The 15,604-nt window shown below is 38.0% G+C and overlaps 1 protein-coding gene across 7 annotated transcripts in view; it reads right to left on the bottom strand.

Annotated features, from left to right (window-relative positions):
* Positions 1-15,604, bottom strand: part of ZNF385B (zinc finger protein 385B) — a 482,159-nt gene that overhangs the window by 97,997 nt on the left and 368,558 nt on the right. For 6 of the 7 annotated variants that reach the window (XM_027964789.3, XM_015093333.4, XM_060409681.1 and 3 more), the window contains one exon: positions 1,304-1,446. In XM_027964789.3, the coding sequence (XP_027820590.1) occupies positions 1,304-1,446 (143 nt within the window). Of the gene's footprint in view, positions 1-1,303; positions 1,447-15,604 lie in introns of those variants that run through there. The other variant, XM_042243663.2, reaches the window with a different exon arrangement.

Below are 15,604 nucleotides of genomic sequence, written 5' to 3'. Positions count from 1 at the left end.
AACAGGCATGCTTCAGTTCATTCTCTAAAATGGCACAATGTGTTGCTTTGGCATGGCCGCTCCTGATGGATTAATGTGAGCAGGGCAGGTGTGATTTATCTTACTGAGCTGCTCCACTTCACTAGAAACAGTGTTCACCATTTTAGGCCTTTAAAAAAAATTGTGTGACTTGTGTCTGAAAAACCCCAAGAAGATGAAAACATTCAACCATTTACTTGCTAAGTCAAGGCCAGTGCTCTTTAAAAAGCTGGCTGACCAATGACCCTTTAATTACCTTACAAGGCCTAAGTTACGACAGAAGGCCTGTCAGCAGATTTTATTTACAATCCTTGAGGAAAAGTCCTGTTGCTTTTTTCACTTCATACAGAAGATAAATCTGCAGAAGGAAATATTTGGCAGTGCTTCAGATGTGCCCTGTCTGGTGATGCTGATAATGCAGTTCTTTTTCTTGATTATGGTAGCTTCTATTCTATAATGTTGGATCATTCATGTAGACCATCATGCCCCAACTGGTGGTATTCACTGACTGAACAGACATAATTCATGCAATTATCTGAACTGGTTAACCTTTTCTTTTACTGTAAGCTTAGAAGTTGGGTATGGACAGATTTTGGGCGAAATTCTATTGTTGAAGGGTGTCATGCTCCACGTGGCATATCTATAAAAACTGTCTTTCATTCAGATAAAAGGTTAGCTGCCCTGAATAAAGAACATTGGCAATTACAGGTAATTCACTGATATTTATCATGTTTTAAAAGGAATGTCAAAGTATCATGTGGACAACTAACATATAGATCTGAAGTGAATTTTTTCTTTATACTAATAGCATCAGATTCACATAATCTACACTAGCTTCCAAATAAAATTTGTTTGTGTAAGAGTCTTTATCTAAAAAAATCTTCCAAATAAAAATGTCCCCAGAGAGCTGAAAAATACACTTTTTTTTTTCTTTCTAGTAGTAAGGAAAAATCAATGTGACTTGAGATCTCTAAATTGTGCTCCTGAGCATGGGAACAGCATCCCAGAAATAACATAGGTTCTGAAGTCCCTGAAAAGTCTATCAAAATTACACAAAGCAACAGGTGAAAGTTGCCTGCGTAAATATTTGTAAAGTAAATATGCTGGCTTTGTTTGGACTAATTCTCATGGGTGAAGCATTATCTTGCATAATAGAGCTGAGTTGCATAACCAATATATGGTATAAAATTACACACTTGGGCACAGGTCACATCTACTGCTTATTCACAACTGCAATGAAAGAGATTGAGGAGGAGATTAATAAAATAAAAATGCATATACTCACTGTGTTAAAATTTGGAAAGAGCCCAACAGCAGAATTACTGTCCACTGGAAATGACATAAACGGTTTGATATCCAGTGAAGGCTGCATCATCAGGGTAGGTGCGCGCACAAGAGCAGGAAGGGTAGTAGTATGGCATGTACTGCCTGCCAAGAACAAAACAAAAATGAATGTAACCTCTAGCTCACATCATCTCCCTCCCCAGCTTAAAGCACATAAACAAGACTGCTGAGCTGCAACCTGCAAGCAAGAGTTATGCTAAGTCGCTGGACATGACTTCACAACTAAACCACCACAGAGTTATGCTGGCAGTCAGCAAATGGCACAGGAGGAGAAAATACTGTTAAAAAGGGTCTTCTTGCTCAATGTCTAAGACAGTGATACAGGATGCTTCCCTATGGCAAAGGCCAGGGCTGCTCAGACTCTGCTGAGACACACAGTACACAGACCCTGCTGGCATGTGGGGCAGAATAGCACCTCTTGTTCAACTCTTGCCTCCAACTGGCCAAAAAATGTAGGAGAGAGGAGGGGAGGAGCCTCTTGAAGCCAGATGCTCTTTATTATTCATAATTATTGACTGGTCAGTGGGAGCATTTTATGCAAATCAGAGATAGGCCTAGGGTTTTCACCCAAGGAAGAAACCTTGGACTCATAGTTATGGTCTACTTCCAAGAAAGTTATCACTTGGACAATTTGTTCTCTAAAAAAAAATTAGAAGGTTGTCCTTAGTCTAGACACTGGAGAGTTAAGAGAATCCAAACAGAGGGACGATGTGGCAGGGTTTTGGAGGGACACAGAGGAGGTGGAACTAAACTTTTTATTTCACCTTTTATTTCTAATGAGCCTTGCATTATTTTAGTAACTAGCCCTTTAACAAGTCTATTAGTTGTCTTTATATATCCGGTATAAGCTGTCTGTAGGAGATTTAAAACACTGCCATCCACCATAACACATGTTTTTCTTTAGTCTGCAGTCTCCACATACTGCGGATCAGTAACTGCTAATGCAGGTGGCTCTCTGGGAGACAGGCTCTGATATGCGCTTTTGAAACAAAATATGACAGGCAGATAAAGATGAAATTCACACACTTAGAGTGTACAACTAAATGATTTTCAGATATTCAGAGTCCTGTGCAACCAGGACCATAATCGATACTTGATTTTCATGATCCCTAAAAGAAACTCCATATTTATTAGCAGTCACTCTCACTTTCTCCCAACACCTCCAGCTCTTGGTAGCCACTGACCTACTTTCTGTCTCTACAGATTTGTCTTTTCTGGACATTTTACATAAATGAAATCACATAACATGAGGTCTTTCGTGACTGTTTTCTTTTACTTGGCATGCTTTTAAGATGCATTCATGTTGTAGCATGTATCAGAATGTCAGTCCTTTTAAATGATTAATAACATTCTATTGTAGACGTACCATTTTTTATTACTTATTCATCAGTTGATGGATATTTGGGCTGTTTCCACTTTGGGGCCATTATGAATAATGCTGATATGAACATTTGTTTATAAATTTTTGTGTGACAATGTTTCTAGTTCACTTAGATATACACCTAAAAGTGGAACTGGGGATTGTTGGGTCATATGATAGTCAAATGGTTTAACCTTTTGAGAACTTTCAGGCTGTCTTGCAAAATGGCTAAACCATTTCATATTACCACTGGCAGTGTATGAAGGTTCCAGTTTTCTCTGACATGCTGATAATGTGCTGTGCTTAGTCACTCAGTAGTGTCTGACTCTTTGGAACTCCATGGATTATAGCCCACCAGGCCCCTCTGTCCATGGAGTTTCTCCAGGCAAGAACACTGGGTGGGTTGCCATGCCCTCTTCCAAGGACTCTTCCCAACCCAGGGATTGAACCTAGGTATCTCGCATCGTGGGCAGATTCTTTACCATCTGAGCCACCAGGGAAGCCCAAGAATACTGGACTGGATAGCCTATCCCTTCTCCAGGGCATCTTCCCAACCCAGGCATTGGACTGGGGTCTCCTGCATCGCAGGCAGATTCTTTATCAGCTGAGCTACCAGGGAAGTCCTGCTGCTGCTTCTGCTGCTGCTAAGTCACTTCAGTCGTGTCTAACTCTGTGCGACCCCATAGACGGCAGCCCACCAGGCTCCCCTGTCCCTGGGATTCTCCAGGCAAGAACACTGGAGTGGGTTGCCATTTCCTTCTCCAATGCATGAAAGTGAAAAGTGAAAGTGAAGTCGCTCGGTCATGTCCGACTCTTAGCGACCCCATGGACTGCAGACTACCAGGCTCCTCTATCCATGGGATTTTCCAGGCAAGAGTACTGGAGTGGGGAAGTCCTATAGGACCACAAATAATTATATGCCTAAAATCTGTTGACTTCAAGGAGAAATGAACAACATGGGAAAATGCTCCGACTATTGATATTTCCATCAGTCTTTTTTCATAGTGTCTCAGAATAGCTAAAATTTTTATTTCAGTGATTTTTTTTGGTAATGAATTTCCTTAATAAACTCTGCATCATTTTTCAAATAATTTCAGAACATTATTGGCAATAGTGTTAAAAGACTGTCATACCTTATTTACATTGATCCTAAAAACAGGAAAAATGAGAAGAGCATCTAAAGCATTTATCTCTAATGGCAAGTCTTTACGTCAATCTATGCATTAGGGAATACAGAGTAGGACTCAGCAAAAAGAGAATCAGCTAAAAGTATAGATCAAACAGAATTGTTCTTTTTTTCCCCCTAACGTCAAAGTAAATACTCTATATATTTTTTCACTTTAAAAAAGTTCCTTCTTTATTTGATATATATTTGACTGTCTGTGATGTGCAAGGCCCTACAAAGCAAATACTTTGATCTCAACCAGGCATTCACATAACCACCTTGCATTTAATTACATATCATTCTTCTGATTAGGTATGTTACATTCCTTGCTAACTTCAGAGCTTGTAGATCCAAGATGATGTATTATATCAATGTGTCAAATGCTACAGAGGCATTTACTAAAATATTTATCTTAAAAGCTTTGCTTCAAAATCTTAGCTAAGTTGAAAGACAGATATTTATTATATTAGATCAATGGCCTTTTACAATTTATAGCTATTATAGTTGTCAAAAGTCTAAAGTATAAAAGTATACAGTATACTTATAGCTGCCTGTTAAAAAAGAGAAGACCTAAAATGGAGTCACTTCTGCTAGTACCTAACCTAACTGCAGTTACAACCTAGGAATGTAAACCCAAGAATGTAATCCTAACCAGTTAAGGTGGAATCTTCTGGTGAGCGCCAGTGAGGCGACTGGTCATGTGGGCCCTCTCCATCAACCAAAGGAAGATGTGGTAATCTTTCACACAGACCCCTTCTGTCCCCCATAGATAGGTTATTAAGGTTTGAAATAATCCCTTTTGTTTATGATTTTCTTGCCATGCCTTTAAAAATCATCAACTACAAATCGTCATTTGCCATTGGCACTTGACATCCTCCTCTACAAGGATTAAATCAGGTGTTGCTGTCGCTGCTGACTTGCAGCATCCCCCTGAAAGAAGCTCAGAGTAGAGTAGAAGTGACATGCTCTGTGCTCTGAGAAAATCTGCCAGAACAGGTCTTCAGACAGATATTTTCAGGATCTGATTTTTTATAAGGACAATTCTTGCATCTCCTCATATCTAGAAAAGAACTAAAATCCTTTATGGTGATGCTGATTCCTCATGGCTAGCAGAAACCTGCTGTAAAGAATATTTATTTGACTGCATGTACTCCCCCTTCACCAAAAGGACATACACACTGACTTTCCCCCATACCTCACTGAAGCAGTTTCTCAGAGCTATCTGAATTGCTGTCTCTCGGGCTATAGTCTTCATTTTGCCCCCAATAAAACTTAACTCACAACTCTCATGTTGTGCATTTTTTTTTAGGTTGGCAAAATCTTCCCTTTCTGTAGCCTGTTCGCTGCGGGGATGCTGTCTGATGCGTGAATCGTTCAATAAAACCAATCAGATCTTCAACATTTACTCAGTCGACTTCTGTCTTTTAACATGCCCAATGAACAAATGTATAATTATTTTGCCACTGTGGGTCTCACAAAGGGAAGCAAAATTCTTTCTCTAAGCCCACAATGGTGGCTCTGATAACACAGTAATACATGGCCCCTGAGAGCCTGCAAGAGTCACTTTGTACTAACAAACTCAAATCAAATAGACTGCAGCATGGAACTTGACAAACAGATTGCTCCATCCACAAAGGTCAGAATGCACAATGATCCCCATTATCCAATCAAATCTCTGTGCTAATAAAGACAGGGCTTGAGAACTACTTAGCTGCCACCATTCATTAGCATAGAAAACTTAGCAGTTGTTTACCATTTCATTAGCATTTTAATGACAGACAATTTACCATGTTAAACACAGATTGTTTTAAAGTACTGGTAGATCTTCTGAATAAATATTAACTATGCTTTCATCAATTCCCTCACCTCAACCCTGCTGTTTTCACTTTTAAAACCTGCTCCTTAATATCACTTTACCAAAACTGATTGCTTCAAAGGATGTTTCTGCAAGTGGAAAATGAGTAGAATAAACTGCACATTTTGTACAAGTTAGTTTGAGCTTTGACCCCTCTGTCATCTTATTCCAGATTCTGCTGCTGCTGCTGCTGCTGCTGGGGAACATTTCTCCTCACCTCAGGATGCCCAAAAGTCAGTGGGAGACACAAGCAGCAGTTGGGCCAAACAGCACTGCACCCTGCAAGGAAATGCTTAATTTTTCTAAAACTCAAGGACTCACGGAGGAACAAAAAGACTGAAAATATAATGAGCAGGTATTTCAACACAAAGGGTGGTACAATGTTCCTATTATGATGCTATTCTCATGGGACAGAGCCAATACTGTCTTTTATACCAAGGATTTGGCAATATTATGTAAAATACTTCCTGTGTGTATTTCTGTCTCAAAGCTTAGGATATTATCTTATATACATCATAATAAATCGAGACATAATAGGGATCCACCTTATTTTATATCACTATAAATATACATTTATTTATTTATATAAAATTCCTTTGAACAACTCAAAGATCTAACAGTCACCACTCTCACTGTAGAAATTCCGCACATCCATATATTCTCCCATAAGAATGCAATTAGCTCTCTCTCATAAGTTTCATTTTCATGGCAAAAGCCAAGTTGTATTCATCATACTGTGAAACCAATAATACGTGAAAATCAACTCACTTACTGCCTCTGTAACATAATAGGTGCCTTATTATGTCAATGGATTATGCTATAATCCAGCACAACAAAACCTCAGTTGAGGACCAGGTAATACTGGAAGTGACTGCTGTAGTCTCTGACCTTTAGAAACAGACCACTGAAGGTCTATTTAGGTTTTAGCTAGAGGTTCTTCGTTATATAACAAAATACAAACAAACAACACACCTCATTAAGAGGGTATGCCACAGTCAAAGAAAATCTGCATGGAGAAGCATTTACAGAATGAAATCAAATCTACATCTGTAGCCTGTAGCAGGAGTTCCTTCTGATGCCATTGTTATCAATATGTAGGTTTGCTTTAGTGAGTACTGAAATAAAAGAGTTCACATACTATAAAAATCTATTAGGTAGAGACAATGTTGATTATAGAATTCACAAAGATTTCTTTAAAGAAATTAAAATGAGTGGCATTTCAGATTTTCCACTAAACTCAGATTTTTCTTTTCATTTCCTTTCTAGTTTTGTTGCCCGTTATGTTGAGTAATTTTCCCTTTTGCCAAGACAATCACCAATCAACAGCTCCTCCTCTCCTTCCCTCATCATTTCCATTCTTTTATCAGTCTGTTATGTGAGAAAAACAAGAAACAAAGGGTGGATGAGGGAACAATGTGAACAGCGTATGTGACTGATAAATGATTATGCTTCTGAAAAGGCCACACAGCGTAGTAACAGAGATCACAGTTTTACAGTGTATATACTAGGCACTATCCTTAACACATTACATATGTGTGTATACATGTCTACACACATATAAGTATATACCATGTCCATATATACTCATTTACATATAAAATTATGTACTTATATAAGTTTATCACATATCACTTATATATTAATATTATTATTAAATATATACTTAATGTATATTAAATGAATATATGCACAACTATGCATACAAAGGTACTTGCAATAATCCAATGAACAAACTATTACTAAGCCCTATTTTATAGATGAGAAGCTGAGGCACAAAGAGGTTAAGACCAATTTCACATAGTTTGTATAAAAAGGAGCCAGGATTCAGACCCAGGAAATCTGACTACTTAATTCTGTTTTTACTTCTATGCTATGGTAACAGAATTGAATATCTGAGGATATCTCAGTTGTATAGACACATTCTCTAGTTGTAGATAGAAACATCTTATCAGCAAACTATGAGATTTAAAATCTAGGATTTCCTTTGCATCTAGGAATGATTTAAAACTTTTATTTGAGCTCAATGTAGTATTAATACTGAAATAAGGAAAATATATAAGATTTTTTAATGCTTTATCAGTTCAGTTCAGTCACTCAATCGTGTCCAATTCTTTGCAACCCCATGGATTGCAGCATGCTAGGCTTCCCTGTCCATCACACATTTATCTAAAAATAATTTTCCCCAAATAACAGCATTATTTAATTCAGTAAATACTTATAGAAGATCAACTGTACAGGTATAGTGCTGATAGGGAGTATAAATTGAGTCAGACAGAATTTATTTTACTTGCTAAGAGATAATAAAAAAATAATAACTACCATTTAATGAGATTCTACTCTATGCTGGGCACTGTGCTAGTGATTTGTGGCCCTTATTTTATGAAATTATAACAACTCTATGAGGTTGGCATTATTATCTCCATTATACAGTTGAGAAAGGTAAGGCTTAGAGCGATTAAGATCATTTAATATGTGGTAGGGCCAGAGTCTAAACTCTTTGTTTAACTCTAAAGCCCATGCCGTTATTCCGAAAAGTAGGCTATTTATAAAGTTATGTGGAAAAGATTCTTGTCATCAGATATTTAGAGAAGATGCTGGTTTCAACAAAGCCTGAAATGGTTCATTGCTAGAAAACATTTTGGAGTTTTTAATACACCAATAGGTACTATGAATGTCTAGGGAGATATAGCTTCTCCCCTCAATTTGAGAATGAATCAATCCTTTTTTTTTTTTTTTAATTTAATTTTATTTTATTTTTTTTCATCTTTTTTTTTAATTTTTTTAAATTTTAAAATCTTTAATTCTTACATGCATTCCCAAACATGAACCCCCTCCCACCTCCCTCCCCATAACATCTTTCTGGGTCATCCCCATGCACCAGCCCCAAGCATGCTGCATCCTGCGTCAGACATAGACTGGCGATTCAATTCACATGATAGTATACATGTTAGAATGTCATTCTCCCGAATCATCCCACCCTCTCCCTCTCCCTCTGAGTCCAAAAGTCCGTTATACACATCTGTGTCTCTTTCCCTGTCTTGCATACAGGGTCGTCATTGCCATCTTCCTAAATTCCATATATATGTGTTAGTATACTGTATCCTTTTTATTTTCACAGGGGTCTGGGATAACCACGATACTATGGCAAATCCTTTAGGCAACGCTGTTTTGTATACATTAAAAGCACCTATTCAGGAGGACACTGATGACTTTCAGGTCTACCATTTTCTTGCTGTATGACCGTAGACAAGTGATTTTGCTTCTGTATACCTCTATACCTGCATTGAAGGGCTGGTAGGAGAACTAATGGAGATTGTTCTATGCAAGGTACTTAACCCTGTGCCTAACACCTGTCAAGTGTTCATTAGGCTTCAGTTACTGTAGTTAGGAACCATTGCTATTCCTCTGCTGCTGCTGCTGCTGCTGCTAAGTCGCTTCAGTCGTGCCCGACTCTGTGCGACCCCATAGATGGCAGCCCGTGAGGCTCCCCCGTCCCTGGGATTCTCCAGGCAAGAACAATGGAGTGGGTTGCCATTTCCTTCTCCAATGCATGAAAGTGAAAAGTGAAAGTGAAGTCGCTCAGTCGTGTCCGACTCTTCGCAACCCCATAGACTGCAGCCTACCAGGCTCCTCCATCCATGGGATTTTCCAGGCAAGAGTACTGGAGTGGGGTGCCATCACCTTCTCCCCTATTCCTCTGACACTATGCCATATCTCTGGAGAGCATAAATAGTTAAATCCATCAGTACTTATAAAAGGCATATGTCAGTGGTCATATATTATTAACAAAATTTTAAGGAGGCTCCAGTGAGAAAGAAATTATATCTGGTTAGGAGCTAGGATCATAAATATTTCCATAGATGAACTATCTCTTAAGATAAACCTGAGGAATGGTTAATATTTTGAGAGGTGGGTATGGGAGAATGGTGAAAGGGACTGCATAAACAAAAAGCATAGAAATATGTGTTAAAATTTAAAACTTGCTTAGGCACTCAGGAATTCTTACTGTTTCTGGATCAGAAGGTCAACAGTAAAGAGAAAAGCAGAACATCTTTGTGACCTTGGAGTAACCAAAAGTTTCTTAAACAGTAAACAAAAAAAGTGATAATTATAAAAGAAAAAAGTGATAAATATACTTTATTAAGAATAAGAATGTAAGGATAAGACACAATCAAGGGAATGGGAAGACTATTCAGAGAGTGTGAGATAATATTGACAATATACACATTTTGAGATGGCAATGACGACCCTGTATGCAAGACAGGGAAAGAGACACAGATGTGTATAACGGACTTTTGGACTCAGAGGGAGAGGGAGAGGGTGGGATGATTTGGGAGAATGACATTCTAACATGTATACTATCATGTAAGAATTGAATCGCCAGTCTATGTCTGACGCAGGATGCAGCATGCTTGGGGCTGGTGCATGGGGATGACCCAGAGAGATGTTATGGGGAGGGAGGTGGGGGGGGGGAGTTCATGTTTGGGAACGCGTGTAAGAATTAAAGATTTTAAAATTAAAAAAATAAAAAACTAAAAAAAAAAAAAGACAAAAAAAAAAAAAAGGACTTGAATCTAGAATAAAGAACTCCTACAGATCAGTAAGAAAAAGAACACAGGAGGAAAGCTGGGCATAAGACTTGAACGGACACTTCACAAAAGTAGACACTAAAACATCCTATAAACATATAAAAGGCACCTGACTTTATTAGTTATTAGGGATATTCATTAAACTATGAGATATTTCTTCATACCTCATTGTAACCATGGTTTCAATGGTTACAATGAAGAAAGAAGATTGTCAAGTTCTGACGAGGATATGGTACAACTTGAACTCTTAAATGATGTGTAAGTTGTTATAATTATGTTGAAAAATGATTTAGCAATGTCTACTAAAACTGAATACACGCTTACACTATGACTCAGCAATTCTAAGTATATACCTAATAGAAATGATCTGTACAAGAATATTCATAGCAATACTGTATATAACAGTCCCAAACTGAAAGTTCACCAATTAACCCATTAACAATAAAAAGAATGATTCTGGTATCTTCACATAACCTAACATCCACATAATGGAATATAGCAATAGGAAAAAATGGTATATGGTGATATGAAACAACAAATAAACCTTGTAAATGTCATGCTGAGAAAAAACTAAAATAAAGAAGCATATCAACAAGTTGTATGGTAGCATTTATTTAAAGTACACAATCAGGCAACACTAATCTATGCTGGTTGTTCAAGTCCTGGCTATTCTTGCAGGAAGAGTAGGATGAGGTTAGGGAAGGAGCATGAAAGGGACTTCTGGGGTGCTGGAGATGTTCCGTTTGTAGTTCTGTTTCTCAGCTGTGCATGTCTGTATACATTCATTCAACTGCGCATTCACAGTACGTGTACTTTTCTATATGTTACATTTCAATAGAAATTTTTTAAAAGTAATGTGTTCGATGTTATTAATTTTAGTAAACTACTTTGATACATATAGGAAAAATTCCTCAATAAGAACATCTTCAAATACTGTCAAAATACTTTACACTTTTAGGATAAATAAGTTTTTTTAAGTTATTTTTTCTACCACCAGCTTGATTTTACTCAAAATGACTTGTGAGAAAATAAAAGTTCCCTTTAATATCAATGCTTCCTTGATGAATTTCATAAGCGGATAGAGGAGACTGACATAGAATCCAGTGATGCCAAAGAGAAAAAAAATGTGTATCTTAGAAGTCTGGGTCTTTAAAACCCTGACAATTGGCAGTTTTACGCCTGAATTTCCCTTGGGGCAGCTCAGGGTTCCCTCCAAAGTGCTTCAGTAGTAGCAGCATCCTGGCAGAATGGTGAGTTTAAAAATAAATCCTTCTGAGTACCACCTTGAAGTTTATAAGCAACAATGAAGTGCTGCATCACAAAACAGCAGTGAAGCCACATCATGATAGACTTTAAGCCACAACGTCCTTTGGGTTTAGTAGTAATGCGCCAGTTTCTACACAAGATGATGAATCTTGTACTAAGATGCAATGGATGACTTTTTGCATGTGTAGCAAAACAATACATACAGCTCAGGGGTGGTTCATTTATATCTGAGTATTTTGTCCATGCACTGAACATCTTATATTTACACACTGAAAAAAAATCAGTAAGATTTATGTACTACACAGTACAAAATATAATTTGATTAAATGTGTGACGTACTTCATTAGCTGCAATCCTTTTTTAAAGCGGCATCAAAAAATCTGAGAATTACAAAATTCAAGTAAAGACGACAACTAATTCACAAAAAAGTCTTAAAAACCAATTGTCTTCTTTAAGCTAATTTAAATAATTTTTGCCCAGGTTATAGTGCTCTTCCATTGTAACCCACTATTATTAGCATGACCACGCAAAAAAGGAAACTCAAAGGATAACAGAGTCCTGACAGGTGCTTTGTCAAGGTTTTTGAAATAGTTTTTAATACACCTGACTTATCAAAAGGGAATGTCATATGCTTCATTCCTAAATTACTAAGTCTTTAGAGAAGCCAAAATTATCTCCAGACAGGGCTTTACTAAAATTGTCTGAGGTCGAGACTGGATTGGGAGGTCAGTAGCCTGACGAAATTTTCTGGCAAAAAAAGACGTAGGGAGATGGTCCTGAGCTCCGTTTGCCCAGTGACTCCTGTCTATGGTGTCAAGATGCTTTCATGAGGTCTGACGCCTTTTTTGGTTACAGGATACCAAGGAACTCCTTGCTCTCCCTTTACGGCATACTAGGGACCTACTGGCAGCATGACTTATTTTAGAAACTTTCCTAAAAATACAAACTTTCCTAGGAAAGACAACTTATGTTTCTCAAACTGCTGAATATTTCTAGGGGAACTTTATTTCATAAATTCTTAGCAGGAAACATAATTTAGGAGTCTATCCTTCATTTTACATGAGGAAAATGGGATTAGGAGAAATTAATCCAGCACGGTAACTGTCTAATGGTAGAATTTAGAGTGCATTGCCCAGAGACATTGTTTCAAATATTTGTCTGTACAAAGATGTACAGGAATCATATACTGAAGTCTTTACATTTTTTTACAAATTAAAATAGATTAGTATTCAGGCTGTTTTGTTTTTGTATATAGACTGAAATGTAGAAGCACTCATTTTTAAATGAGATTTTAATTTTAATGGCTTTAAGAGTATGAATAATGGAAGAAATTAAATGAAAGAGAAAAGCCAGTGTGGCCAAGAGCCAACATTTCTTCCCCTTTTAAAAAGCAGCAGAAGATTGGTTACAACACCTAATTTTAAATAATTATTTTAATATTCCCAATGAGGGGAAAGAAGCGAACAACAAAACCCATTCAAACTATGCTTTAAATCATACTGCTTGGATCAATATAACTAATTAAAAAAGCTTCATATAGGAGGTACACACATTTCTGCTGGTGGTTTTTATACTGAATTTCTAGCAGAATTGCAGCAAAGATTCTCTCTGAAAAGACACATTTTTCCAAACAGTGGTGGCAACTAACCTCTATTGGAACAGATCAAAGCAGCAGGGCCTTGTGGCCTCTGGCTCTATCTTTAGGCCTCTCCTCTGCAGCTCACAGGATGGGCCCACCTGAAGGGGCTGCAAACAGCAACTCAGGAGGTCAACACACGGGGCTGCTGCTACAAACTCTATACCTCCAGGACACAAAATGTTTTGCCCTCCAGGGTCAGAGAATTTCAGTTCTTGCATTCAGTGTTTAGGCTATCAACAGGTAAGACCCAAAGAGGCGAAAAGAAAAGAATAATGGTTTACTTAATTGCCCTTTTTAAAAGATATTTTTCTCCCAGAATCTTGCTCGATTTAAAGAAACAGTGTTAATATTTGCTCTGCGGGTATTCTCTACACACACCTTGGTAGAAAAAAAAAAAAGGTTTCCTTAGCTTAACTATTAACCAAACATTTCAAAGCTATTCAAAACCGGGTGTCCATATTAAAAAAAAAAAGTTAACAGGCTCCTAGAAAACACAATTTGGGAATAAAGAGAACAGTAAAAACTGCACTAAAATCTTGTTCCCTTTTTGCATGTATATATCATGGCTGCCATAATTATAACGCACTGAAGAGAATTCAGAAAAAAAATTCTAGCGGAGTATTATAATCATGGTGACCATCATGGACGAGGCCACTCTTGGTCCTCTATCAGCCGGAAGCCATTTTTATCCAGGCGCAGAAGAGATGGCTTCCACTTGGCAGTATAAGTATTCCACCTGTGTAAGCAGTTATGAAAGCCACTGTTCTATCCCTGTGGGAACCGGTATGGGGTGACTAAACCTGGCCGTGCAAGGGATAGGATGAGCAGACACTGGGTAATGGGGCAACAGTGAGGTTAGCATAGGGAAAAGGATGAGGGGGATTTGGACAGGGAAGGAAGAGTGGTAAGTCTGGCTGAATTTTGCCAAGTGGACTAGAATTGACATCAATGCCTTATTTGGAATTTCCCAACATCTCACTCCTAAAATGATTTGCTTCTTTGTTATCTTCAATTATTTGGCAGAAATCTGTAAAGAATGAAGGAGAGTGAGGCAAAAACTGTGGGAGCAGGAACAACCTAACTAAGCAAGGCATCTAAGTCCTTCAAACAAAGGAGCTGGGCAACTGGGAGACACCCTTATCCTGAGAAACATAGGGAATCCTCTGACCCAGGGGATGCTCACTCTCCAAAGCATCTCTAGTACTGAACAGAATGGCAAACCCCTGGCCTGATTTCTTGAAACTGTGCCACTGTCCGGACATCCTAGAGATTGATGCTACTTGCTTCAGTCATGCAGGCAGCTTCTGGGGCCCAAGTGATATGCAAAACAGCATCAGATAAGGTCCTCTGGTGAGAGCTAAATGGCTTTCTGCACTGGCACTGATTCATCGTAAATGACTCTGACTGTCCCTGGGTATTATGTTTATCCTTGTACCTTTATACTGCTTTCATTCTTTGGAATTTCTTTCTGGCTTCCCAAATGACTCCTCACTCCCCCAGTGAACACCGAAAGTCAAAGACATAATGCTCTGTTAATAAGGAGCCACACGGAAAGTAGGGAATTTAATCACAGGGCTCATCATTTTCCTTTTCGATGATTTGCTTTCTAAGGCAACAAAGGAATGGAAATATTTTCTTTTAGAAGAATATCTGTTTTGACTCCTGGTCTCTTCTGAACTTCAAACAGCCTTTTAAAGCTCCCTTTGCTCTAAAGGACACAAATGGAAAGTAAACCTTCCTAACAATGGATCTGGCGCTCTATGCATTTAATATGACAAAGCATGTTGAAATTTTAGTTAAAGAAAATACAAAAGAATCCAAAGTTCCCGAATTGCACAATCTCTATTTTCAAACCTTGATTGACTTGAGTCTTTTTTCTCTAACACCCACTTCCTCTGTTGTTCTCTTATCTGACTTTGCTCTGTCTCTCTCGTCACCCCCATCCCATCTGTTTATCTTTTCTGCCTCTCACGTCTCTCTTAGCTCTCTAATGTCTCTGAAATTTTGTCTCTGTCTCTGTGTATGTATGTGCCTATCTCTCTCTTTCATATCTGTCTCTCTCTCTCTCACCGCAATACTGCTAGAAAAATAGAAAGAGCTCATAAAATTTGTCATTTGCCTTATTTTGCAGCTGAAGCATATTAATTTCATTTTCAATATTTGCTTCTATAAATCAAAAGATTAATAGCAAGATTTTGCCAATATCAGGATGAATTTGTCCCCATAACAAGACAAAACAATTAAGGCTGTATCTCCAACTATGTCAAAAGCTGTCATGTCAGTTGCAACAACTGAGGATTTTTTTTATATGTGCGCACATTATGTTATCTGCCACCCACATGACAGAATGGGGCAAGTTAAGAACTTA

Source organism: Ovis aries, chromosome 2 (genome assembly GCF_016772045.2).
Source record: "Ovis aries strain OAR_USU_Benz2616 breed Rambouillet chromosome 2, ARS-UI_Ramb_v3.0, whole genome shotgun sequence".
In the NCBI taxonomy this organism is placed as follows: Eukaryota; Metazoa; Chordata; class Mammalia; order Artiodactyla; family Bovidae; genus Ovis; species Ovis aries.
This window is presented reverse-complemented; position numbering and strand designations above follow the sequence as displayed.